General features: G+C 35.5%; 1 protein-coding gene across 2 annotated transcripts in view; it reads right to left on the reverse strand.

The window, feature by feature from the left end:
- Nucleotides 1–419: 419 nt before the first annotated feature.
- Nucleotides 420–26,760, reverse strand: part of TMX3 (thioredoxin related transmembrane protein 3) — a 30,659-nt gene continuing 4,318 nt past the window's right edge. The window contains exons 3-16 of one of the 2 annotated variants that reach the window (XM_074899294.1): nt 26,310–26,349; nt 24,944–25,067; nt 21,934–21,979; nt 20,369–20,449; nt 18,874–18,973; nt 18,546–18,623; nt 16,283–16,349; nt 12,696–12,794; nt 10,760–10,817; nt 9,863–9,916; nt 9,479–9,535; nt 5,841–5,970; nt 4,236–4,304; nt 420–3,364 (exon numbers count right to left, since the gene is read on the reverse strand). In XM_074899294.1, coding sequence (XP_074755395.1) covers nt 3,098–3,364; nt 4,236–4,304; nt 5,841–5,970; nt 9,479–9,535; nt 9,863–9,916; nt 10,760–10,817; nt 12,696–12,794; nt 16,283–16,349; nt 18,546–18,623; nt 18,874–18,973; nt 20,369–20,449; nt 21,934–21,979; nt 24,944–25,067; nt 26,310–26,349 — 1,270 coding nt within the window. In that variant the 3' untranslated portion in view covers nt 420–3,097. Of the gene's footprint in view, nt 3,365–4,235; nt 4,397–5,840; nt 5,971–9,478; nt 9,536–9,862; nt 9,917–10,759; nt 10,818–12,695; nt 12,795–16,282; nt 16,350–18,545; nt 18,624–18,873; nt 18,974–20,368; nt 20,450–21,933; nt 21,980–24,943; nt 25,068–26,309; nt 26,350–26,760 lie in introns of both variants that reach the window. The other variant, XR_012633127.1, reaches the window with a different exon arrangement.

The raw sequence follows: 26,760 nt of genomic DNA on the forward strand, positions 1-26,760 counted from the left end.
AGGTGTCCAGGCTACTCAAGTTCTTCCAGAAGGAGATGTATACTAGACCAGTCTGCCTTAGCTTGGCTCCCTTTGACACTGAAACTCTTGTAAGAATTTGAGAGTATGCTAGTGGAACGAACTGGTATTTTAAAATTTCTTTCTCAGAAATGCATTTGTTTTATACTGCTAGGATGCTCGCTAAGTAAGAGGCAAGCATATATAAACTCCTACATCTTAGGGAGTATTTTTAAAATATTGGCAAGAAGGTATCAGACAGGATGGACTAATTTTTCTTTTTAAAAGCTACCAGCTGCATTTCTGTTCTGCGTTACTCGGGGCCTAAAGCAGGCATACAGTGAGTGTCCCAGGAAACAGCCTCCTACACAATGTGTAGTATCTAAGGTTAATACAGTGCAAATTAAGCAAAGGAAACAAGCTCTTCTAAATATTTTTATTACCGAAAAACAAAAGGGTTACACTTGACTTAAAAAAGCAGCATTATTTTGTGAATTCAAAGTCATTACAGTGAAGTTGCTTTAAGAAACCTTTAGAGACTGAAGAAAAAAAGTAAAATGCCAGATCCCCCCCACTAGACAGCATTCTAGATTACTTGCATGACCACAGCAAACCCCTTAATTTCACATCATTTCTGACACCCAGTATATGACTTGTATGTTTTCCCTGCGTCTTGTTGAATATAGCTGGGAGAAGATTTTGTGAACATGGCAGTACATTTCAAGTTTAACAGTTCAGTACACATCTGATTGATACTAGTTCAGAAGTGACCCAGACACATGCTTTCCTCCTAACTCTACCAGTTAAGTGCTACGGGTTTAACAGATCCCATCATGATCCGTTTCTTACACAGTATTTATCATATTCAAGTTTGAATCTCAGAAGATTTCTCAGCAAGTTATTTGGCTACTACTGATTATAAACACAAACAAAAATATCCACAAAAATAAAGGCTCATAGTTGAAACTGTTCTTAGCAGTGCAGCAGAATTCAGAATTATTTTTTTTATTACACACCATAGAAGGAAAAGCAGTGTTCCAGTGAACGCTTCTGGGTTTTTTAAGTCAAAAGCTGGACATTTCCAGCCTGAAACAAAATTAAATATGTAATTAATCCATAGTTGAAATCTTAAGAAGAGACAAATGAAGAAATCAGATTACTGCCTTAACAGTCCTACATTTTGACTATCAGCACTGAGTCATGCTAAAGTCCAAAGAAATTCACAGGCTTGTCATTAAGTGATGTAAAAAAAAAAAAAAAAAGACAACTCAAGAGCTCTACACCATGTAAAAAAAAAAACTTTCTAAACACATTTTTAAGCATCTCACTTTTCAAATATATGCTAAAACTACACCTCAAAGATTCTGCCAAAAATAACCAAAACAAAATAAAAAGCAAGAAAACTCAAGTCACTACATACAACTAGCTATAATGACAAAAAAAAATTTAAAAAGGCAATTCATAGAGGGAAAAAGGAGAAAACAAAAAGGGAAAAATACCCATATCAGACACTGCTACTCAGGATTCTATGTACTCTTTTTTTTTTTTTTTTTCTCTCCTTCCTAAAGAAGTTCAGACTCAAAATCAGAAATGGATCTCCTTAATATATTGCTTATATAGGTTGATAACAACAACAAAAAAAATCTTTAAAGTCAGGCATCTCTTTACTGTGCTCTGACCTGCAACATGAAGCCAGCTGTTACCAAGCGACTTAAATAGAAGGAACAAGTTTCTTTCCTACAAGGAAAAAGGATGCAATACACTTTCCCTGGTTACGATTTCTATCATCATCAGGTTGACTGAAATGCAGAACTTGTCTATTTAAGCTTATCCACAGTTTTTATTTTAAGTTCCTTAATTTAGTGCTATAGCATAGTAATTTCTTATGTGATCAAGCTGCCTTATAAGGAGGACATTATAATCTGTATTATACAGATTATATAGCCTAAAAAAAAAGAAAGAAAAAAAACCCAGCATGAATACTAAGAGGAAGAGCAACCTAAGTTTTGTTTCTGTGGTCCTCTCCATGACACTGACACCAAAGGCTGCTTCATAGCTTATCCTTGAAGATTACAACCCTGGACACAAGTTAGTCCTTTTCACAGCCACAGAGTTGTACTAAAAGTGACTTTTAGGATTAAACAGGTAACAAAAATGCATTATACTAACCAATCGCTATGAATGTTAATATTATGCTCCTTTAACACCCTCTTTCTGAGTAGGTAACAGTCTCAAACAAAAGTTAACACCACCAACTACCTCAAAAGATATTTAACAATCTAATTAAAAACTGTAAAATAAATTTACACCATTCAAAAAGCTTGTCATTAGTTATGCAAAATGGAGTGTGTTTATGTCTTCCCCTACCAAGTTGTACTGTGGATTCAGAAAAATTAAACATCATCTCCCTGTAAATTTGTGTAAGCACTCATACAAAACAATTTAACAGGCAATCATGTTCTAAAAGGTTTATATTGTTTTCTGATGGTTTTAGCTGCTAAAGCGCTAAGACTTAATTTAGCATAACCCCCACATCCTGTATCAGGTAAACATTCTTGACTGCCAATAATTATATTATTACATGGTAAAACAGTCCTCTCATTCCTAACAATTTATATTTAACTTGAGAAAACAGAAAAGTTTTGGGTTTTTTTCTAAAATAATGTGCAACAGGTAGAACACATGACTTCCCGGAAAATGCTAAGTTGTCTTTAGCTATCAGGCTCTGAAAGACTTTACAGATTTCTTAATCTTCCTCAGTTTTCAGCCTTAATTTTAAATGAGTGAGTGTTTAGCTGGGCTGTATTAGTAGTACATCACATACACCAAGGTCAAATAACATTTTACTGTTCTGGAAATGAACAGTTCAAAACTACTCAAAAAAAACGGTGTACAGTTGTACCTGCAAACTTCTTCAAACTGCTCTTTGTTAATGAAAGACTTTTTTTTATGTCAATTTCCAAGAAAATTATAATACATGCAAGTCAGAACTACCATAACGCAGACAAAAAGGTCCTTTTTCATGAAGATCATCAATAAATGACTACCTTCAATAAATAAGTCTATTTGGAAATTCTAGAGAATTCTTTTGCTAAACAAGTTAGTCTTTTTTCTTTTCCATTAAGTCTTTCTGTTTAAGCTCTCCATCTGAAAGTCCTGTATATTTTCCATTCTTTTCCTCCTCTTGTTCTTCCTCACTGCCTTCGTCTGTGAGCTCCCGATCACCGTTTTCTTTTTTAGCTGCCTCATGTTCATCTACCCCTCCATCTGTATCAGCTGTGCAGATTCCATAACACATAATGCTGATGACCCCCAGGGGCAACCCAAAGAGAAAGCATCCCAGAAGTGGTGAACTCTTGAACACGGACTGTTGAAACACAAATTTGAAGTAAAAAACACTTTCAGTGAATACACAAGATAACCGTATTACTTCTCTTATTACTCTGTGAATTTATTCAGAAAAATTCAAAATGGCAGTGTTTTTTTGCAGGGTTTTTTTTTTTAGAAAGGATAAATTCTCATTTTAAAAATCCCTACTATAATTCCATAAAAAAAGATTTAGAAGTTCAAATATTATAGTGTTGCATTGAGATAGTTAACATGCCAACTGTATATTTTATCCATTATTCGAAGCTTGAGAAACAATTGTTCTAAGAGTGTTAAAATAACACTTTGGAGCAACCAGTTTCATCTCTTATTTGTATCTCATTCCCAAAAACTTAGTTTGAACAGTAAGAGATCTGCAGAAACATTCTGTTATTAGACAGCTTCCTACTGAAGAGTTGTTTAATGTCACAGAAGGAACAGACTTGGTTTCATAAACTGATGGCTAAATGTTGCACATTCACAGAAGTTTGGAAGCCACTCATACAAAAACACATCAATTTCAATTTAAATTCACAGCACAGGGGTTTTTTTGCTTGTGTAGGGGTAAGCGAAGAAATGGATTTGCATACATCTTCCCAACAAAGTTGAGTTAAGCATAATTAACCTATAAGAAAGATGATAAATTTATGAAGAAACTAACATATGTTGAATATTTAGCACACTGGAAAATATTAACAAAAACCATAATCAGGAAGTTTATATGGTTTAAATCTAATGTATAAATACCTATAATGTATACACAATACATATAATGTAAGCAAAGTTATATAAAAACGTTTCTAAACCCTCTGAAAATATTTGCATCTTGATTGACAAGGGCACCATCTAATTTAACAAAAAATAAAACTTACCACTACAGTGGATTTGGCATCATAGATTATTCTCTTGATTCGCTGCAGAAGTCCATCACCACCCTGTGCCTGAAATTTCAAATGGAACCATGTCAAAACTGCTGACACTTTTCAGTTATGATTCCAAAAGTTCATTCTTCAGACCTTGCAATCTTAAGTCCCTTTAGAAGGAAATGAAAAGTAATTATTCTTGCATCTCATGATGCCCAGACACTCCAACTTCTCAAGCATGGATAAACATTTCAATAGTCTCATGAAAAATTCATAAAGTCACATCCTGTATTATCTGTCTTGTATTAGCACTCTCACATACATACAGAGATGGGAATTCAGACAGACCTTTAATCATCCTAGCTGAAATACTGCAAACAAAAGGTAGGAAGACCTAAGTGACATTATGGCAAAAACCACAAGGCATCACAAGCAAATTTCCTCAAAGTTAAAAAACAGTCAGAAACCAATTTCATTTGTAGTTTCAACCAGAAAGATAAATTTAAATAGAGTCAAACAGGTGTCAATAACATAATTCAATTCAATTAACAAAGCATTAAAAAAAGTGAGAATTAAAGAATAAAGAATCACCAAGTAAGTTACATGAATACCCCTCACTTTGCAACTGGAAGCATGGCTGGTAAAGTCATGAACAGTAGGCAAATCCACCTATATTATGTTATTATGTCAATTTATCATATTAAATAATGTACCCCATATGTCTGAAACAATCTACTTGTCATTACCACATGATTATCCAAAACTGCTGGCATAATGTAAAGTGGGATTCACCTAACGTAGTAAGCATTCAACGTACAGTGAACCGGGGCTTATACCAACATAGGCTTCTCTCAGAAGGCAGCTAAATGATTTGTTAGCACTGTCCTTCTTTGTGGCAAAGCCTTCTTGCCCTCTAAGTACAAATGAAGGCTCTGATCCATGATCTCCTTCCTCATCCACAAAATATAGCCTTCTGCTCAATTTACAGTACACCGAGGGAATAAGCAAACCTGAGTTTGTTTTGCTAACATTAAAAAATTGTCCAAGCCATCAATTCCGGATGGATTTATCAATTTTGTTGTTTTTAACAAAAGTCAGATCATTTTTAGCTTTAGAGCAACAAGAGAGAGAGGGAAGCTTGTGCCTGTTTGCAATATGCAAAGCAAGTACACCACTGTTTTTTGAACCTGAACCTATCATTTATCAGGCTATTGAATTCATTAATTTACTGCCCAAAAGGAAGGGTAGAGTTGAACTATGCACTATAAAGAAAAATTTAAAACAAATGCACTTAAAGCAAGCCACTTTAATAAAAACCTCTCTATTTACCAGTGACACCACTAAAAGGAATATCAAAAGAAGTCCACTAACATTATGCTATAAACAGAGAAAAGCTTGCTTCCTACAAGAGGTTCTGCAGTCAGAACAGCAAGCAACAGCACACCTCAAGAATTCACAATCATATATTCACTGACAGCACCCAAGACATGACACAGGACAGGAAGATGGCAACCACACAGCATAACAATCAGAGTAACCAAATTTTATTCCCTACTTTAGCATCTAAAGAAATAAACACTAACCAACATATTTCAAGTCACAATGAAGACTTACTTCAGCTGTACCATCCAAGATATTGTTAATAAACTGAACCATGTCTTCTGTGTTCTCAATGTGCCTATCTGGCAGAAAATACTGCTGATTGGAGGTATTCAATACAACAATAGTAGGGATTGTCAAGTCACTGGAAACGTAAAACAGACAGTTTATACATTTAAAGAACTACCGTGTAAAACACCTCAATTCAAATAATTCCTACATCATTTAAAGGGCATCCACTAATCTTGATTTTGTGAGTGTTCCTTATATGCAAGAGGAAGGAGGAAGAGACTCACCTGAACAGTACAAGCATATATTTAATATTTTTTTTCTTTCACATCTGTGTCAGTGACATTATTTGAAGTTTACTGCATTTTATATACACATAGTGACTGCAAATCAGGTACCTTATGACTTGCCAATTAGTAACAGATCATAGGGAATTGCTTTCTACATGAAATATACTATTAGCACAACACACTAAATGTTTTAATGCACAAAGGCAGAAGCATAATCCAAAAACTCAATTCCATCCAGCCATGGTCCAACTGATCAGTTCCATCAATCAACCTCTACCTGTCAAATCAACAGAATAAGCCATACCAATCAGTTTTTCTACATCTCTTTTAGATACAGCAGATGAGCTACAGTTTTTAAACAGTTATTACTCGGCAATTGACCTTCACACACGTAAATATTGTTTCGTACCACAGACTCAGACAGAATGAAGAGGGGAAAAAAAAAATAAAGAAAAAAGGTTAGAAATTATCTCTGGAGATGAACCACTAAAATCTACTGTTCAAATTAGCCCTAAATTCAAAATTAGATCAGGTTTAGCAAAATTTAATACTGCACAAGTACACTGTTCAACAAGAAAGATTTAAAATACATTAAATAGGGTGAAACATCTCCTGTACTCATTGTTAATTTTCTACAGTTCTGTCAATAATGAATTTAAATACCAGGTGGCTTTCCTTCACAGCAGAAGCAATGCAAACTTTGTTTTCTACATTTTTACCCTTGTGTAATAGTGCCCCATCTATGCACATTTGTAATCCATGTAATACTTGAGCCTTAACTGTGGCTATCAATCTATAACCAATTATTTAATGAAAATATTGTTTAGCATTTACTCCAGATTCCATTTTTCTTTCAAGTCATAGAAATTATTCTACATTTTCTTATACATTTTAGGTGTTTTGTTTGTTTGTTTAATTTAAATTCAATTCCAAACCTAGAAGTGAATAACTTTAATACATGAAAATTTTCTAAACTCCTAGGAAGCCGAATACTTGAGGTCTTAAGGTGCAAACCACCTTCCTAGTACTCAAGCTGAAAGCATGGTGGCATCTCAGAAAACCTAAGGCCAACTACAGCGATAATAAAGTAATTTCAACCTTTCAAAGGAACCTTAAACAACAACAAAAAAAAAAAAAAAATCAACCAAACAAAATTTTGTCAATAGTGACAACCTGCAACACACAATTTTCCCTTGGCATTTTTATTCTCTTTCTATTAAGAACAAGTCAGTAGGAGACAGTCAGGTTTTTTACAAGTGCCTGGTAAGAAGTTATCAAACTCTGCCAAAACACCTCATCCCAGCCAAAACTGAACAAGTTTTATTACTTTGATGCAGAAAAGAACCCCTTCCCCCACCAAAAAAGTGCTGCTATTGCATTTAACAGTCTGGCAACTGAGGTTCTTTTAGCTGCTCTACAACCAACTATAAGATAAACTCCCTATACAAATGTTATACACTGTACAGAGATTAATAAAAACATGTTTAATATGTTTCTTCCAAGAGCTGAGGAATTAATACTGTGCATACACCTATAGTTATCATTCCAGTGATGCTATATACCTTAGCTTACACAAAGATGTGTCTTTGCTTTCAGTAAAATGCATAATGTTACGCACAAAAAAAGAAAACAGAGATTTAACTATACCATTTTTAATCCAACAAAAGGACATTTATTCACTGCCAAAGAAACATATAAATTATGATGCCCAGTAATGGAGCTACAGCCAAGCTCATAAGTGTACTTCTATGAGGGACTACTACTTCTATCCCCACGAATCATACAACATTCTGCTTTTTGTAAAGAAACAGGATTTGTTCATATGTGCATCTAGCACAGGAAAAGAAGTATTCTACAATAGATTTCTTGCTATTCGGGAGGCTTTTTCTGTTTCCACTTGCTGCCATCTAGTGAAAAACCGAAACCCTTGCAGTTTTACACACATTATTCAAGTAACCACATGAAGAGCAGCTACTTATTAACACTGAACATATTTTGCTCAATTCTTTTGCTGCTTTCCACTTCTGCTGGAAATGTATACACTCTGTTTAGGAAATACTTAAAAGCCTATGAGTACTCTAAAAGCAATTTCCTATATACTACAAATTATAAAATCAGGCATTTTGCAGATTAAGTTAAACAATCCAGCTGAACAGATCTTGCCACTAGATCACTAACACTTTAAGTGGCATTTCTGTCTTCTTCCCCTTAATTTTCTTCCTCTCAGGGACCTCATCTCCCTCCCCTGTTTCTTCAAACATCAGTTCTGGTACCAGACGAATACATGGGAAGATATTTAAAGGTTTTGCTGGATCAGCAGAAAAACTCCCCTACTTGCTTAGCCAAAAAAAAAAAAAAAAAAACCACCAACCAAAAAATAAACACTTTTCTACCAGATAAACAGGCTGGAACAGCTCAGCAGACAGTCAGGCTGCACAGAAGCAGAAATTAATGAAGTGAGGAAGGTCTCAATTTTGGCAGCTATAAATCACCAGATCAATCACATCACTCAGTTTCAATTGAGAAATAGCTAGTTTTAGACAAATTATATTCAGGCATTAATCTACAGACATTTCACAGAAATACAAACCTTGTGACTATCGAGTCCCCATGAAGCTCCTAGAACCTTCAGGGGCATGAACAGATGCTTTGCTCATGCTTTGATTCCCAGGAAAGGGTTTGGAACACTTAGAGAGCTAGCATATTGACCCATTTTTCCCTTCTTTCACTCAAAAAGGTCAGAGGAGAACAATTAGTGAACTGTAAATGCCAAGCAACTTAAATCTCTGATTATGCACTTTTAGACAAGCATCATAAGAAGGGCAAATGTCAAGCATCTTGTTAAACTACTTATGTATTTCAACATGTTCCAGGTACATATCAAGTACAGACAGAAAGTTCCATACATTTTATGCTGCTTCTCTGCAGAAGAATTTTTCTATGCATGTCTTAAAAATGCATCAAGAACAAAATGTGCCTCTCCAGAAATAAAACTCATAATGTATAACCATTACTTACATTTCCTGTTACAAATTGACATAACTTTTAGTTTGTCTAGCACCCTGTAAATTTAAGAAAAAAACCCCCGCATAGTTCTAACAATGAAGTTAACCAAGCAGACCTAAAAGATAAGCTTTGCTAGTCAGCATTATCAGTAAGCCAAACTTTAACATTAATTACGCCTTTTAATTTAACAAACTACTGATACTATGTTACATGCTGAATTCTGAGGACAGCGATTTTTATTTTTTTTAACCCATGAAAGGCAGGAATTTTTCATAAGATTTTTTGAATTAAATATACTTAGCAGCAAATACAAGAAAAGAAAGAATAGTCAAAGAAGAATTTACTTACTCCATTAGCAAACTATTAATGTAATCATTTCCATCCATATGGCCAAACTGGAAATCCCTGTAAGTGAAAAACAGGATGAGAAAGAAAACAGAATAGTGGGTTTCAAGCAAAAGTTCCTTAAAATATTTCCTTAAAATATTCCTTAAATATTTTTCCTGTAACTGAAGATGAGAGGACACACTCAGCAACGTAATCCAAAAACTGACAATCTACAAGACAGCATCCCAAAACACACTCAGTTAATGGAATGGTCTTATTAAATATCAGTATATGAATATAAAAGCAGGCACTATAACATTTTTCATGTAGCAAAACAATGACTGCTGTCTCAGAAATGTAAATGCACAAGTTCATTTAAGGTAACATAGTACTGTGTGCGCCTACCTGTGGAAGTGATCTCGATAATCTCTAGCAACTTCCTGAATAATAGATTTTAGTCTGGAGGGAAAAAAGTGACATTGATAATCCAGGATATATTCTGTTAGAATATAAACAATAAACATTGAGATTTCCCCAATAGTACCTGATCAGCAGAAAAAATTCCTGATTACATTAACAAAAGTGACCTTTTTCATCTTGCTTGGTTTCTAAGTGTTGAAAGGCTATCTACCACAGTCTTAACACGAGAAAAACAGAGACAGACAAGTCAGGCTGCTTCATTCCCATCTACTGCCTTCTGGAGATGCAGCACTGTGACTCTGAAGAAAATCCAAAGAGATCCAGGAAAACAGCATACACAGTGCTTGAACAATATTCTCTTAGTCTAATCATGTAAGCAACCAGAAAGGGACAGGGGAAGGTCTTGTTCCTCTCAGTCTCTTCAGCAAACTCCAATCCAACTGAAAACGCCCCTTCTTAATAGAAATTCCACAGACAACTACTATATAAGCATCACTAAAGTAATTTTAATGTAACAGCTGAAGAACAGTAATTTGTTTAAATTTATCTCAAAGTCATCTGAAGACAGATACTCTTGTCTGTGTTTAAAAGGTGATACAATAGCTTTAAAAAGCTATGCGATCACCATTTGCTCCTGTGATCTCATTAACAAATAGCAGAAGAGCGATACAAGAACTCCCATCATCTCACTGAACTCACACATGCTTCCACAGACCCACAAATTAGGTAAATTCAGTAGGCCAAAGTCATAAATTAGAGAACATCCCCGAGTTAAAATCATTAATTTAACCTGGCATTTCTTAATATTTAAGAAACTTCCGAAGTTCTTTATGCTGTACCAGCACATTTCTCCCACAGTGTCACCAATACTCAATTGTGTACCTGGTATGTTCCACTGAAGAGTTTTTATCATCAATGACTGCAATAGCCACAAGTTTTCCTAAAATAAGAAATAAACCACTTGAAACCATTTAAAAAGAAACACACATTCTCAGATAGGAAATACTCTGACCTAGATCAGATACTCTCCAGAGACAGGAATTAGTTTTAAGTATAAACCTCAATGCCAAATAGCCTTTTCCAGCTGACCAAACTGTGGTTTTCTTAAAGCTACTGAAAATAAATTAAGATATGGCCCAATGCCGCACCACTAGTATTATATGAAAAGCCAACCTACAGAAAGAAGTTAAAAGGGAGGAAAAAACACAGATAAAAATTAATTCCCTACTTAAGCTGCATATTTGCATACACCTAAATAAGGATGGAAACCTTTATTATATAATGGAAATTACAAGCTGATTCTAAGTGACTGAATCACTATTTTATGGATACAGTAATGGCTATTTTTAATAGTACTGAAAATGTGGAGTATTATCCTTATGGAAAAAAGAATGGAAAATTTACTGGCAGAGCCCAGAATTCATTACATCAGAAAAACAACTTGGTTCACAGACCTCTGTGAGAGGAGCTTAAAGACCAAACACCAGAATATATTGATCTTTTCAGGATTCACTTTGTGAAGTTTTTATGATTAAAAATAAAATAAACTCAAAGACTCCTAAGATGTATCAGATCAAAATATGTTTAGAAAGCTGGACACAGGTTCTCCAGAACAAGCACTCCCTGTTAGAAAATCAGATCTGTTAACAGTGTAGTCATTAGCTGGAATAACTGAAGCATCCAGAGCGGAGAACACTAAGTGTCTCTAGGCGCCATGGTTCACTTCCTTACCAAGCCAATCTATTGCTCAATGCCAACCCATCACTGTGCCATAGGAAACATTACCCTCAAACCCCCCCCCCCCCCCCCAACCACCTCACTCTTGTTCAAGTAATTCTGAAGAGTTCTGACAGCAAGAACAATGATTTGTTCCCAGACTTTCTTGTGAAATAGCTATAGCTCTTCCCCCCACCCTGCTTCTTCCATGCCTCAATTCTCACTTTTCCCCATTTCTTTCCACACCTTAATCCACTACCTACACCAGCAGACAGCTACTTTTTAGACTGGAAAAGATGACATAGATAAATTCCAGGTACTGCGTATTTATACATAAACTTCTTAAAAATAAGTGATGGCTTCTCCACTGTATTAATGAAGTCATAATTATTTTATTTTATAGTAATTTGAGAAATTGTTAGACAAAAACGTAACAGGACAAAATATGCTACCTTTAAACAATTTGTAATAGCACTTCTGTAAACGTAGATTATGTAGATTATACAGTATCCTGGCCTGGAAAAATCAACACTTACTTTCTTCTGCTACTTCAGAGTACGTGTCATTTGCCTATTCTAGAAGTCACCTGGCTGCAAAGCTTTCATTTGGCTTGCAAAAAAAGATTACTAGAGAAAAGTTAAAGCATTTGAGGATAGGTTCAATTTAGTACATCCTCTCCTCCCTTCCTTAACATATCTACTTGAAAGGTATCTGAACCCATGAGATGCAAGACATATCTAAACCCATTCGTATTTGATAATTCTAAATCTAGTCCTAAAATTCCCTGTAGGTATTCCAAGAGTTAAATGTAATTTATGCAAAACCTCAGCTGCTCTTTAAAGTCCTACTAATTTATTGTGAATACTATAGCATTAAACACACTAATTTTTATGTTGTGAGGAAAGGACTAGTGTAGGCTTTGGATAAAGCCTCTAGTCAATAGGACAAGTCTCACCAACACCAGAAAGACTGGCATTATCAACTCTTAACTCTGAGATTAATTAATTTTTGAAGTTTAGAAGACTCATTCTTAGTGGTCTATAATTTTTCTTAGTGTTAAATACAAGACATGCCAAAAAGCTTAGTGGTAGCAGCATCTCACCTGTATCTCCAAGTTCATACAGTGTAAAGCCATCTACATGGAGATAGCCTTGAAATCTTTCTCTATTTATCCAGGAAGACAAATCACCATCTTCATACTCTAAAAAAAGAGAAAAAAAAGAATGCATTGAAAAAATCTTCTGGTTTTTTTTTGTTTTTTTTTTTTAATTCTTCTAAGGTGGACAATCAGATATACTTCTCTCAGTACTATAGAGGCAAAAGCTATTCTTTCCCCTTTTTCCTTCTATTAAACAAGATCTCACACATCTCTAGATATTTCAGTTTTGAAAATTCTAAAACTATTTCCAATTCTTGAACAAAAACTGTTTTATAGCAAAGCATAAAAAGCTGATTTAATGATTATTTATTCCCAAAGCAAGGATAACAATACTGTTCTAGAAATGGGTTCCTCAGGGGTTGGTGTTGGGGCCAGTACTGTTTAACATCTTTCTTGGTGATATGGACAGGGGGACTGAGTGCACCCTCAGAAACTTTGCTGATGACAGAGGTGTGTGGTGCAGTCAACATGATGGAGGGAAGGGATGTGCCATCCAGAGGGACCTGGACAGGCTTGAGAGGTGGGCCTGTGCAAACCTCATGAAGTTCAACAAGGTCAAGGGCAATGTCCTGCACATGGGCCAGGCCAATCCCAAGCACAAATACAGGGTGGGCGATGAGTGGATTGAGAGCAGCCCTGTGGAGAAGGATTTGGGGGTATCAGTGGATGTAAAACTGACCATGAGTCAGCAATGTGCGCTCACAGCCCAGAAAGCCAACTGTATCCTGGACTACATCAAGACAAGTGTGGCCAGCAGGTCGAGGGGGGGAATTCTCCCCCTCTACTCTGCTCTTGTTGGACCCCACCTGTTCAGCTCTGGGCCCCCCCCACATAAGAAGGACATGGACCTGCTGGAGTGATTCCAGAGGAGGGCCACAAAGATGACCAGGGGGCTGGAGCACTTCCCTTATGAGGTCAGGCTGAGGGAGCTGGGGTTGTTCAGCCTGGAGAAGAGAAGGCTCCGGGGAAACCCCTTATAGCAGTAGGCTTTCCAGTACTTAGAGGGGACCTACAGGAAAGACGGTGAGGGACTCTTACCAGGGAGTGTAGTGATAGGTTGAGAGGTACCAGTTTTAAACCAAAAGATGGTAGGTTCAGATACAAGGAAAAAATTCTTTCCTGTGAGGGTGGTGAGACACTGGCACAGGTTGACCAGAGAAGCTAGGGCATCCACTCCCTGCAAGTGTTCAAGGCCAGGCTGGATGGGGCTTTGATCAACCTGGTCCAGTGGAAGGTGTCCCTGCCCATGGCAGGGGGGTTGGAACTAGATGTTCCCCAAGGACCCTTCCCACCCAAACCATTCTATGATTCTGACCCAGTGCAGAAAGGAACAGTTTCTGTCCCTGTTTTTTTAAAGGGGAAGCATCAAGTTTCAAGGCAAATAAAGAGATTAAAAAATCAGTTATTTGTGAGACTCCTTAAATTAAATAGAAAGAAATCAAGGAAAAGTAGATGCATTAATAGTATTGTGAATGTAAATGAACAAGTATTTACATATAATTCAGAATTAGTTATACTGAAGGACAGTTTCAGATGCTAGATGTTTTAACATGTAAAGAATCAAATTCCAACACATACCACCAACACTGTTATAATTACATCTTAATCACAAGTAAAAAAAGTATACAAACATATACACACATATAAATGCACATTAAATAAATTTGTGTTAAATCCCATTTTATATAGTGAATTATCAATAACTTCAAGTTAACAATGAATTGTCTTAAGAATGTAGCAAACAATTCCAAGCATAAAGCTTCACATAAATCTGCATCCCATTCCCCCAGTATGGGGGAAGAAAAACCAAAACACATAGCAGACAAGGCCACAGCACTGAAAGGGATTTTACTAAAAAGCTTTTTCTTATAGTGAGCTCTTCAAATTTCTGCCCAGTCATAACAGTTGCACATACAACCTTTTCCAGTCTCTTATACTTCATAATTTATTTGATTTGCAATAATGTTGCTAGTATATTATAAAAGAGTGTAATTTTTACAAAGTAAATTAGAAACCTGGATTATTACAAGCTTTGTGTTTGATTTGAAAAGCGTGGAAAAAGCAAGCAGGCCACACAGCAAAAAGCAATTCAGAAGTGTTTCTTTTTGACAAGCTTTACTTCTCCAAGCCCATTTAAAAAATTAAAAAAAAAAAAAATACAAATCAAGGAAGCTATAGAGTGAATTTTTATCTGGAGAATGATTGGTAAGGCAACAGACTGAAAAGGAAGACAAGTACAGCCATTCTATGAAATCACAAAGAAAATCCTTCACGGCCCATCTGGAGTATTTTGCTGTGGTACTCATGATCCTCAGAAATTTAAACACCAGAATAATCTTTGAGTAATATGTTTTCAACTTAAAAGTAAAAACTTGCATTTAAAACAACCTAAACCCAGAGTAGATGTTTTTTGTAAATAAGCTGTGTATCTATAAGCCAACCTATGATATGCAATATAAGTACATGTGTGTATTGTGCACCTAACAGACTATAAAGCATGGGCTTTACAGTACAGACTAAGTGTAATCTAGCACTTATATATGGATACCCACACATATGGATATACACTTTTTATATAAATGGCAGGTGTACTGCTGTCAGTGGTGTTATGAAGCACTACTGGGTTTAGGTGACCATTCTACAGCCTACACAAACAAGCCAGTTTATCCAGCCTAAAACTGTATCAACGGCTCCAGTGATAACATCTCCTTAATGTCTCTGCAAGGGATGCTTTCAGAAAAGGAGATCAGACTGAATGGTCAACCGTTCTACATACGCACAGTAACACTCCACCAGTTACATAGGGAGAGGTTATGCTGTCTGATCCTTTCCCACTACCAATAGCCAAGCATTACAAATGTGAAAGTCACATAATACTCAAAGCCATCATTTAAGGCCCGCAAAATTTTAATACTGGGAATAAAGGCAGAACCAGTCTCCTGTTCCTTCAAAGTTTCTGAAGCAAGGCTTGCTGTACTAAGAAAGTACATGGTCAGTATTGCCAAGGCACAAAAAGTTCAAACCAGACCCTTTTATGCAATCTCTGAGCAGAGTAGACACTTGAAAAAATTCAAGTTAACTTGTGAGAGACAGATGTGACTGTCAGGAAGAGCATTTAAGAGAAAATCTGATTAATTGGAACTGTAAATTCATTTCATGTGTGACTCCTCTTCAGCAAGTTTTCTTCTCTTTTGTATATGATGAATTTGGACAGTGAGTGAAGGGGTAACTTTTACAAGTGCATTAACAACAGCAAAGCAACATTAGAAGGTACATCTTACTGATAACATAAAGCAAACATCATCACTTCTAATTCAGTATTGCTAAAACCAATTCCTTCTCAAATGCATTTTGTTCCGTAAGAACTAATTGGTTTTCTCCCTACTTCTTCATGAAGGGGCTATTATTTATCATAAAATAGGGGAATTGCCCAGAATCACAACACAACCTTCAAAAAAATCCTAACTGTTCCAGTTTCTCCACATATGCGTCAAGTATCTTGTCTTAAGGTTATGTCCACTTTTACTTACCATCATAAACAAAGTAAGTTCCATCTTTGATGACCACAACAGCAGGCAATTCTGGCAATGTCACATACTGAAAGAAGTGGTTCCAATTAATCCATGGAAAATTACAAGATTTTTTTAAACAATCTTAAAACATGGAAATGTAGTTCATGGGGAAAATCTCAAAATACATTTAAATGTTTTCTGTCTACGCTTACTAAAATAGATTTATCAGCTTCCGCATATTAAAAAAAATAACACAACATAAAGGTATTTTTGAGAAGCAGATCTGACAAAGCATAAATGAAGCAGGATTTTTACTAGGATCTGCAGTAGCATGAAGAATATTTTATTGATTGGACATGAATTTTAGATAGGAGATTGTAACACGGATTTTATCAATCATGCTCTCTGTTCCCAATTTGTGCTGTTGTCAGCATACCCATCATACTTCTACTAAATGGACACAATATTGTCAAGTTAAACAGTAACATTGATAGCATGTCCCACTAAATCTGGGCTATTTCCTGTGGTTCAGGCTAATGGCAATATAAAGACACAGCTTCAGCAGACAGGGCTGCAAATACTCCTAATTTGGGCAAACAGAACAACGAATGCCCGCATTATCACCCTAAATATCCTGTTTAGGTCAGCAACATACCCTAAAAAAATACAAGGTGTAGAAACCTTTCTCTTGGAGTTTAGAAGAATCTTATTCAGCTCATGTTTTCACTAAACTGCCACAGAAGAAATGCTGCTCCTTATTCTTTACTGTTTGGTACCATAAATTAAAATTCTAATAGCATTTGTAGTTAAGAAAGGACTGCATCATGAGCTTAGTTTTGATGACGATGTTGACTGAATTGTCTAATTTACTGGTATGTTTGGGAAACAAGAACAATACCATGAGCGCTTTACAAATGACATGCCTTCTTAATCATCCTACATTATCTTTACATCTAAATGTAAAAGCAGCAGGTTTATAACGTAACAGCTTGTATGAATGAGCAAGAAGGTAATTCTAGATGATGCTTTCTTCTCTTATTTGTCCAAAACATAGTTTAGCATCTTTAAAAGGCAGATGACTACGTACAGCTTATGGCTTGCAAAAGATGCCTGAAGCTTGGAATAACATTACCCAAGGTGATGAAACAAAGTCTAGCAGTGAATACTGTCATGCAAAGCCTCATTCCAAATAGCAACAAATACATAACATTTTTGCTTCTCTCCATAGAATACTGCATACCATGACTACTTCAGTTTAAATGACATTTGTGACAAATTACATTCAGTGGCTGCTGATATAACAGCTGACTGCTTACATCACTGTCATCAGAGAATCTCAGAGAGTTTGAGCCTTTTTACACTCTTTCCACTACATGAGCGAACAGTACTTTTCTTGCTCAGCTGGTGATGAAGTGCAAACAGCAATATTCAGATTGAGGTGGCTTTTGATACAAGACTTCTGGAAATCTAACAATACGCTATTTATAATGAGGTCAGTTCTACTTATGATGTTGGCAAATGAAGGTGCCTAAAAAATTAAATTATGTTAGCTCTCACCCTGCTAATCCCAAACTAATTTCAAAGTCATGCATTATCAGGCATGGAGCAGGCTTAGGTCCTACTAGGAGTTAACAATAAATGAAAAATCCTCCTGATATTGCTTCAACACATAAGCAACAATGGTTAGACTAACAACAGTAGTAGCAATTTTTTCCACCCTTGTGACTAACTGCCAATAATTTCCTTGTTACAGAATCCTCCAAAGAGCCACATGAGCATTCTGCAGAGAGTAGACTGATCGACTGATTCCTGGGCAGACTAATGTTTTGATCAGCTGTACTGCACAGGGTGAAAATAACTTTAGGATATAAGTATGAAAATAACTTTTATTAGGGTACCAGTGGTACTCCATGCCACAGACCTTCAAACTATTCATAAAAGTGGCTTGTGAGAGGGCTGTCAGGAGGAACAAGAGCTTTCAAATTATCTACCTTCTTGCTCAGGCTGTACAGCTGATGTTGAGTTCCGCATATCTCCTGTTTATTAATACGACTGAACAAGTAATGTGGCCAATATAAAGCAATGACAGACTGACTCTCGGTTTGTATTCTTTGCCCATACAGACTTCAAAATCTAAATGTTTCAGTCATGTAAATAGTTTGAAATTTATCTAAGTCAAATACATAGTAAGAAGCCATCTCTGTGCCATCAAAACAGCAGAATTATATATTTGAGGAGAACGATAGCATTTCTGAAAATAGTAGGAACTGGAACAGCTTACCTCAGGCAGCACATCTTCCGAGGCAGAAAAAAAGTACGTATAAACTATTAGTTCTGAAGCAACTTCAATGTATTTTTCCTGAAAAAATACAAACAATGTCTTTTAATTTCTCAACTTTTCGTAGGCTTCAAATGAAAGTTTTGTGACATATTTTATCTTCAGAGAGAAATTAGAAAATATGGTTATGAAATAAGATTGTAAAAACAGTTCAATAAATGTAAAAAACCATGAGAATATTAAAAGCATGCACTTCAGTCTTTTAGAAGATATTTTAAACTACATCTATGAATAGTCAAAAGAAGTAACTTTATTTAATCAAGCTTCAAACCTTTAAAGGAGATTCACCACCAACATACACAAAAAGTACACGATGTCTCTTTTGCACATGCTCGAACATATGCTGGCTAGGAAGTGGCCTGATGAGAGGTCTGAGAGGAAAGAAAAAGAAAGTGAAAGAAAAATCTCAGTTTCTGCAAGCTGCAAAACCCAAACAAATAAAAATTCCCAAGAAAACACCATGCAGTTTTTTGTGGCTTTTTTTTAAAAAAAAAAAAAACCACCCTGAATTCCCATATGCAAATTCATTTAATTTTTTCCATTTCTTATTAAAGTTTCAACTAAAAGCAAAAAACCCTAAAAATGCCCCCTAAATTAACTTATGTTCCTCAAATAGCACACTTAAATTTGAAATTAATATCTTAGTACAAAATGCTGCTATGATGTAAACACGCATGCCATTTACCAGACACAGAACCACAGATTGGGTTGGAAGGGACCTTAAAGATCACATAGTTCCATGCCCCCTGACAAGGGCAGGGACACCTTCCACTAGATCAGGTTGCACACTTCCAGGGAGGAAGCATCCAAAGCTTCTCTGGGCAGCCTGTTCCAGTGTCTCACTACCCTTACAGCAAAAAAACTGTCTTCCTTATCCAATATGAATCTACCTTCTTTCAGTTCAAAACCGCTGCCCTTTATTCTGTCAGTACAAGACCTGATAAAAAGTCTCTCTCCAACTTTCTTATAAGACCTCTTTATGCAGTGAAAGGCCACAATGAGGTCTCCCCAGTCACAATAACGTCTCACTCATATGAAAGATAAAATTCTGAATGCAAGCACAGCAGTTAGAAATGTGGTCTTAAAATAATCTTACAAAATTCCGGTAAATTATTAGAAAACATTGATACTCCTAAACTACAGAATTCTGAACAATAATTAATTTTATGTATCTACATGAATGCTTCTTAATTATATTTAAGAATGAAGGAAAGAAATGAGATTTTTTTTTCTTCCCGAAGATTACTGTCTGTAACATTTTGAGGCCACAGGCTACTGTAGGGAAGGAGGAAAGGCAGAAAAAGCCAACAGAAACTGTTGGGAACAATTCTGCAAAAGCAATTTCCTTATGTCACCAACTGCTGCAACTTTTCAGATGCACACGCATATATTAAACTGGTATTTCCAAAATAACTTTAGAGTATTAAACAGATTCTACCTTAACAATGATGTCTATCTGTCAGCCAACCTTTAGGCCAGTATTCTTGTTTGTAGCTTCCATGAGTTTCATTTATTCATAGTTTCCACTAATTTGGGAAGCCTTTAGTTCTTGCACTGTAAAGAAGGGATTGTGACTAGCCACTCTCTACTTACTTTCTCCATGCCACTCACCAACAGTCTCATGGGCAACCACATGTATAGCACTGAGTTTTTCACTTCATGTCAATGTCTCATTCTTTTCAAAATAGATTTAATTTCTGACGCACCTCAAAATTCTACAGAGGTTTTAAGTCAACAGAACCAGTCTGACAGAAGAGTATACTTACCCTGCCACTCTATTAGCAAATTCAATTATATCATCTTTGGTTCTAGGTCCTCTATAGTTGTATGCCAAGTCACCTTTTAAGCTAAATAAATAGGAAAGAGAAAAAGAGAAGAGAGTTGAAATCAACTAAACTATATCTGCGCATGTAGAATTACTCAGTTTTCACAAGTTTATTATAGTCACCTTTTAACAAGTGATAAACAAGGTAATTTTTCAAATAGTCACGTAGAAGTGGTGGTCGACAAAATATAAAACACAACAATGCAATAAAATGCAATTATACAATAAAAACTTATTTACACCATATCCGATTTACTGACTTATAAAAATTATTAACATTTGTTTACAATTATTTTTTTCTAAATGACAGCAGTCATTTACTTTGCAAACACACAGTTCATTTGGAATATTTGCTCATGACCACACGCCCAAACCAAATCCCAAACATTCAGCATTTATACTGCTCAGGGATTAGTCCTTGTAAAAGACAAATATACACACTTCTTTAATACTTTTTTTATAATTGAGAAGTATCAAATGACCTGCAAAACCTTCTGAATTCATGTGTTTAATTAAGCTTCATGAAGCGTTGGCCAGTTTACTGTTCTCTGCTGACAGGGGATGCAGCATGCTTGCATTTTAAGAATATTCAAGGCAATTTTACTAATTCTAACAGGCTTTTTTTGAACCCATCTAAGTCTAGGGAACTCACAGGAAAAGAAGTAAACATAAACCAAATTTTCTATGCCTCTATATGCCAATAAAGTTTTTCATCCTTAAAGATAAGTAAGCCAAACATCTCTGCCCCCTTTTTGAGAAAACTAACTTGACAAGTTCTATTGTATGTTACAAATAGTATTTGTTTAAACAAAAACTTGCTAACAAACCCTGTATGTTCATAGTAAAAAGTACTCAAAATTACTGTCTTTATTTAACTATACACTATATGAGCTATAAAAAAGTACATAATAATATGGACTGGTATTTTCCTATAAATTTTGTCCTCTGTGTGAAGCAAAAAAATTTACATATACTTCTCTTGTCAAACAACTTCTCTCACACTTCACCCTATATAGTAACCACTACTATCATTTACGTAAGACTTTCAGGTACATGGAAGAGAAGACAGAGGTAATTAAAAATAAGTAAAAGCAATCAGCAACCTGCAAAAAGTTAACAGAAGACTCAGGAATGCACTTATTGCCTGAATCACTCTAAATGTGTCAAATCAACTGCTGCATGAAATTCCCTTTAATAATTTAATATATGTATTTGAAATATATAATTATATATACACACACTTTTACAAAGTTGCATAGAAAATGGCAATTAATTCCAAGTTTATTAAGAACTCTGTTTCTAAAGATGCTTGATATTACTGAATTTCAAAGCAAAACAGTCCAGTAGAAGTCAAAGATAATGCCAAAACAAGATGGTGAAATAATTTTTTTTGGTTCGGTTTTGAGGCTTTTCAGGTGGAGAGGAATTTTTTTTTTTTTTTGACTCTAACAAAATCAGTGGCACAATAGGTAAATGTTAGACGTTCAATGGGAAGCATCAACTTACAGCTTAATTGTTGGATAGCCTCGCACTCCAAATTCAGATGCAATACCTGAAAGAAATGTGTTAATGCCAAAGTGAACCAAGACTTTCTTGCTCTCCTACCTTAATTTTTAAACGCAGTTTACTATTCCAGCCACATAAATAAATGAAAAACCTACCACTTGGTTCAGTTTGAATTATTTTACTTGCTTTCAAGAAACTGCTGTTATGAAGCTACACCACTGAATTCTGGACCTCTTTCAGAGGTACTGCAGGGTCCCAGCATAGACTCTCAATTCATATGCCACAAGTCAAATGGCATGAGAATCATCCAGACAGACATGCTTGGTCAGTTTTCACCGAAAAGTAGTATGGATTTAATATGCACATACGATTGGCTGAAAACATCAGAGGCAAGAATTAAGCGTCATGGACGTAGAGCTGTAAATACTAATGCTTAGAAGAAATATAAAAGACAATTAACTATTCATGCTACAGTAACAGGTAACAACAAAAGTGCAGTGTCATACTGTAGTAATTATAAAAAAGTAAGTTTTTAATGCATATTCTACTGAGGTATATGTCTACAGTCATCAACTTCATCACAAAGACATTTTAGCATCAATCAGTTACTTACCTGCTGCTTACTAATGCAAAGACAATTGTAAAACTTTCTCCCCGATCTCACATTTATTTAAAACCTTGTATCTTGCTCCATCGATTAGAGGGGTACAATTTGCCATCACCCTTCCAGTTGTGAACATAGCAACTGCCAGCTTAAACTACACTTGCCAGTCAATTCAGCATTCCAAAAGTTGAACTAAGTAGTCTTCAGAAAAGACTAAAGTCAGTCTAAAATTGTGACAATATTTGTGCAATACCCTACTGAAGAACAACCTCTACACTCAAAATGCACAAGACTCAATCCTTTTAATATAAGCGTTCTGCAGCTACCAACCGCATGTCAGAGCAGATGTGGGAGGAGTTGTGTACAGCTCTGAATAACATTTAAAATTGTGACTCTAAGGTTGTTTGCCCAGATCAAAACCCTAATTGCACAGAACTACAAATAAAACTAGCAGCACACCTACCAGCATCTTAGTCAAAGGAGACTGATATAAGAAATATGCATTACAGGATCAATTTGTTTCTGATCCTTTTCTCTCACAGCTGTACTACACAGAACTAGAACGCATTGAAATGTGTATTAGAACATTCAATCACAAGAGGTGCTGATAGGCAGTTAACTTCTCCTTGTACAGCTCTTGAGCAGAGTCAGGAGAACTACAAAACAAGACTTTTTTAATATAATTTTTTAAATATCCCAGCCATGGAGTTACTAAAATTTTCTCAATGTCATGGAAACGATGTATTTACATCATCACCTTCACTTGTTGGTATGAAGAATGCAGTACAGGCAAGCAGCAGCAATTATGCTAGCCCCAGGTGTGACATAGTTCTACTCTGATCACATACAGAGGCAGACTTCTGAGGCTAACCCCTATGAAAATTCAACCCATACCACACCAGGTACCTGTTCTGTTGATATAACTGCTGTATCCTCATTCCACACAGCAATCTGAGGCATCACTTACTGGATGCTTAAAATGTTCAGCTGTGATCTCAGCTCCCTGATGACAAGCTACCTATAGTTCAGACTTTTCATACCACCTCATATTTTTATTAGAAACACAAAGTATGCAGAGCCAACCATTCATACTCCTTCCTCGTTACACAAGTGTGGCCAGCTGCATTTCCTTCTGATGTTCTCGAGACTGAGTTACTTGGATTTCAGAGAATCTTTAGATTGGGAAGACATTAAGCAGAGTTGACTGAACTTTTCATATCCAGATGCTGAAAGTTTCCTCTTTCAAAATAAAAGCATGAAACTATTTCAAAATTTATATCAGATTCTATTCTTCATAAAACGGGTAATAATCTGAGAAGAAAAACATTCCCGATTTTCAAGTTACCTGGTTACAAGATCTCAAAACTTTTAATTCTCCAGACTTATTTTTCCTTAGTAAATAAGTATCTTTAAGATGAAACATGAGGTCAAACTTACAAGGTTTTACAGAAAAAGCTACATACAATAAATTGGTGTTTGAGACAAGATCATTTTGATCTCAAAAGACCAAATTCTGCTATATATAAGCACAGAAAAACTGTAATATCACTGGAAAAAGTATTCTGCATAATATTTTATGCAAATATATCAATCCTCAATAATCAGGTTTAACGGGTATTAACTGAAAGCATCACATATATTAACAGAGTTTTTATTACATGCAGATTTCACTTGGGCCCCACTGCTCCCTACGCCTTCTCTCAAATATCCTCCTGGTTCAACATCAACATAAGTGAAATTATAAGAGACAACAACGCTAAAACTAAGAAAATACTGTTAAGCATGCAACAATCCTTTCATGCCTACTCAAATTGCTTCTCTGAATACCTGAAGTTTTTGGTTTTGTCTGAAAAGGTCAGTACATATGAAAGGCATCATAAAAAAAAAGCGTTAAAGTAGCTGAAATTGATTCTTCAAGAAGACATTTACAGAGAAATAGGGAAGAAATTGGCTCAATACTGATGTGATGACTTCAGCGACTTTCAGGAGACTTTTGGTGTAATTTGTTAAGGACTGATTACCACCTGAAAAGAACAACAGCAAGAACACAAGAACTTGTCCAACAGTAATACAAGAAACCTGAAATTAGATGCTGTCAAGAGATGCCCCACATAAAGATGCTTGTATAATAGTGCTCTAAGCAGCCTATCAAAAGCAGATCTTTGAAAAGCTTTTACCTTCTGTTTGTCAGGAATAATTCCCTAAACAAGCAGAAACAAGTGTGATAAAAACTGCATACCACAGCACGTTGTCACTTTTAGAAAGTAGATTGGGAAATTGTTCTCCAATGACCATTTGCATACATTTGCTATGATACAGAACATAACAATGACTTAATGAAAAAAATTAAGAACAGTTTCAAAACAGAGGCTGTAATGAAATTACCTCTAACCAAACCATACTTACTAGAAAAGGAAGTTGCATCCATCTTCCCAACTTTTACTGGAGAGCCCATGTTTTTCATTTCTATACCCACTTCATTCCACACAGGTTCCAGTTTCTTGCAGTGGCCACACCAAGGTGCATAAAACTGAGAAGCAAATACATTTGATATTAAAAAAAAAAAAGAGAAGTTAATGAAGAGAAATAATTCAAAGAAGTTGATTCTATGTTAACCCTCAAATATATTAAGAAAGCTTTTTTCCCAGTCATGGTGGTCTAAGTCTTAATAAAATTGCAAATTAATTATAAACCTGAAGTGACAAACAGAATTAGTGCTACTTTTAACATGAAAGCACAAGTTTGCAAAGAATACATTCAACTGCTCTACCATTATACAATTTCTTATTTAAAAATAGACTGTGTGGTAAATTTCCTTTTCTTTTAAATCTCTTTTGGAATACTTTCCAGTTTTTTTGAAAGTTAAAAGATCATGTAATCAATCCATCCAGGAATATGAATTTATTTGCCAATAGAGGAACACTATTCTTTAAAAGGAAGGGCAATATATATGTGTGTGTACACATACTGCCCCGAGCTGCCCTCTGGGTTTCAGTTCTTCAGGAACTACTTTTATACAAGCACACTGAAAAATTGATCCTGTTTTCTCACAGCCAAGAATTGCAAGACTTTGCCTCATCTTTCTGCCTATGTCTTGATGCAACACCTCAGTGAAATTATTAGGGAAGATATCAATGTTTTTGTATAACAAGATCAGGTCACAACTTGACAAAGTTGGATTTTGTTTTCCTAGACATTACTGATCAATTCTGAATCAGCATATATAGTTTCCCCCACTCAAAAATCACAAATCTGAATTATACAATTTGGGAATTACTGTTTGTATTTGGGTGAGCTAAAAATAATTTTATCTCACTCCCAAACAAGCTCAATCTTTTTAATAATTCCTTGCCTCTGAAATAAGGAGCACTGAACCTTTCCAAATATGTTAGAAAGGTAAAAGAAGTCTCTCATATATGTGATGCTGTAGTGCTAAATGTCTAGAAAACAAATCAGCTCGTATAACCAGAATTCTGAACAGAGGTGATCACCTCCAGACTGTATTAGGTAATCTGCTTTCCTTCTTTAAGGACTGTAAAATACAGGATGAAGCCTGTCTGCGTCCAGTACTCGGTCTAATTCCTGGTTCATCCGGAACAGTACAGACAGATTGCTTATCATCCTGTCAGAAGAATTACTGTCATGCAATTTTTCTGCACCATGTACAAACAATTTTCCAAACAATGAAGCAGCCTTACTACAGAGCGTATCATTGTACATTTTATGTTTTGATTTCCACTAGCAGGTCTTCCTATTTTTCTCATATACTCACATCTACGAGCCAAATATCATCTTTACGGTTTTCTTTAAACCTAGGAGGGGAAAAAATGAAATCAATACATGATGTACTTGAAAATGAACATGGGAAGTGAAGTGTGAAACAGGCAGTCTACAATTAAGTGGGTATAAAACTATAGATAAAAGAATTCCGTTTTGCTTCTTTCTTTGGGGTTGGAGGGAAGGAAGAAATAGGTATTTTCCAGTATTAAGATTGCCCCTAGACATGATACTACATACACAGTCGTACCAATTAGGTTTCGCTAACTATTTGCCAAGACAAAAAAAAAAAAAACAACAGAAAAACAGTAAGAAAACAGAAAACACACAAAAGATACTTGATTAGGACATGTAATCTAAAGGGAAGAAGTATTTTGCAGCCATTCTAGTTATATCAAATACTGTTGTAGACAGTTTAGAAAAGTTGAAATTTTATGTATCAATAC

Source organism: Athene noctua, chromosome 2, assembly GCF_965140245.1.
Source record: "Athene noctua chromosome 2, bAthNoc1.hap1.1, whole genome shotgun sequence".
NCBI lineage: Eukaryota > Metazoa > Chordata > Aves > Strigiformes > Strigidae > Athene > Athene noctua.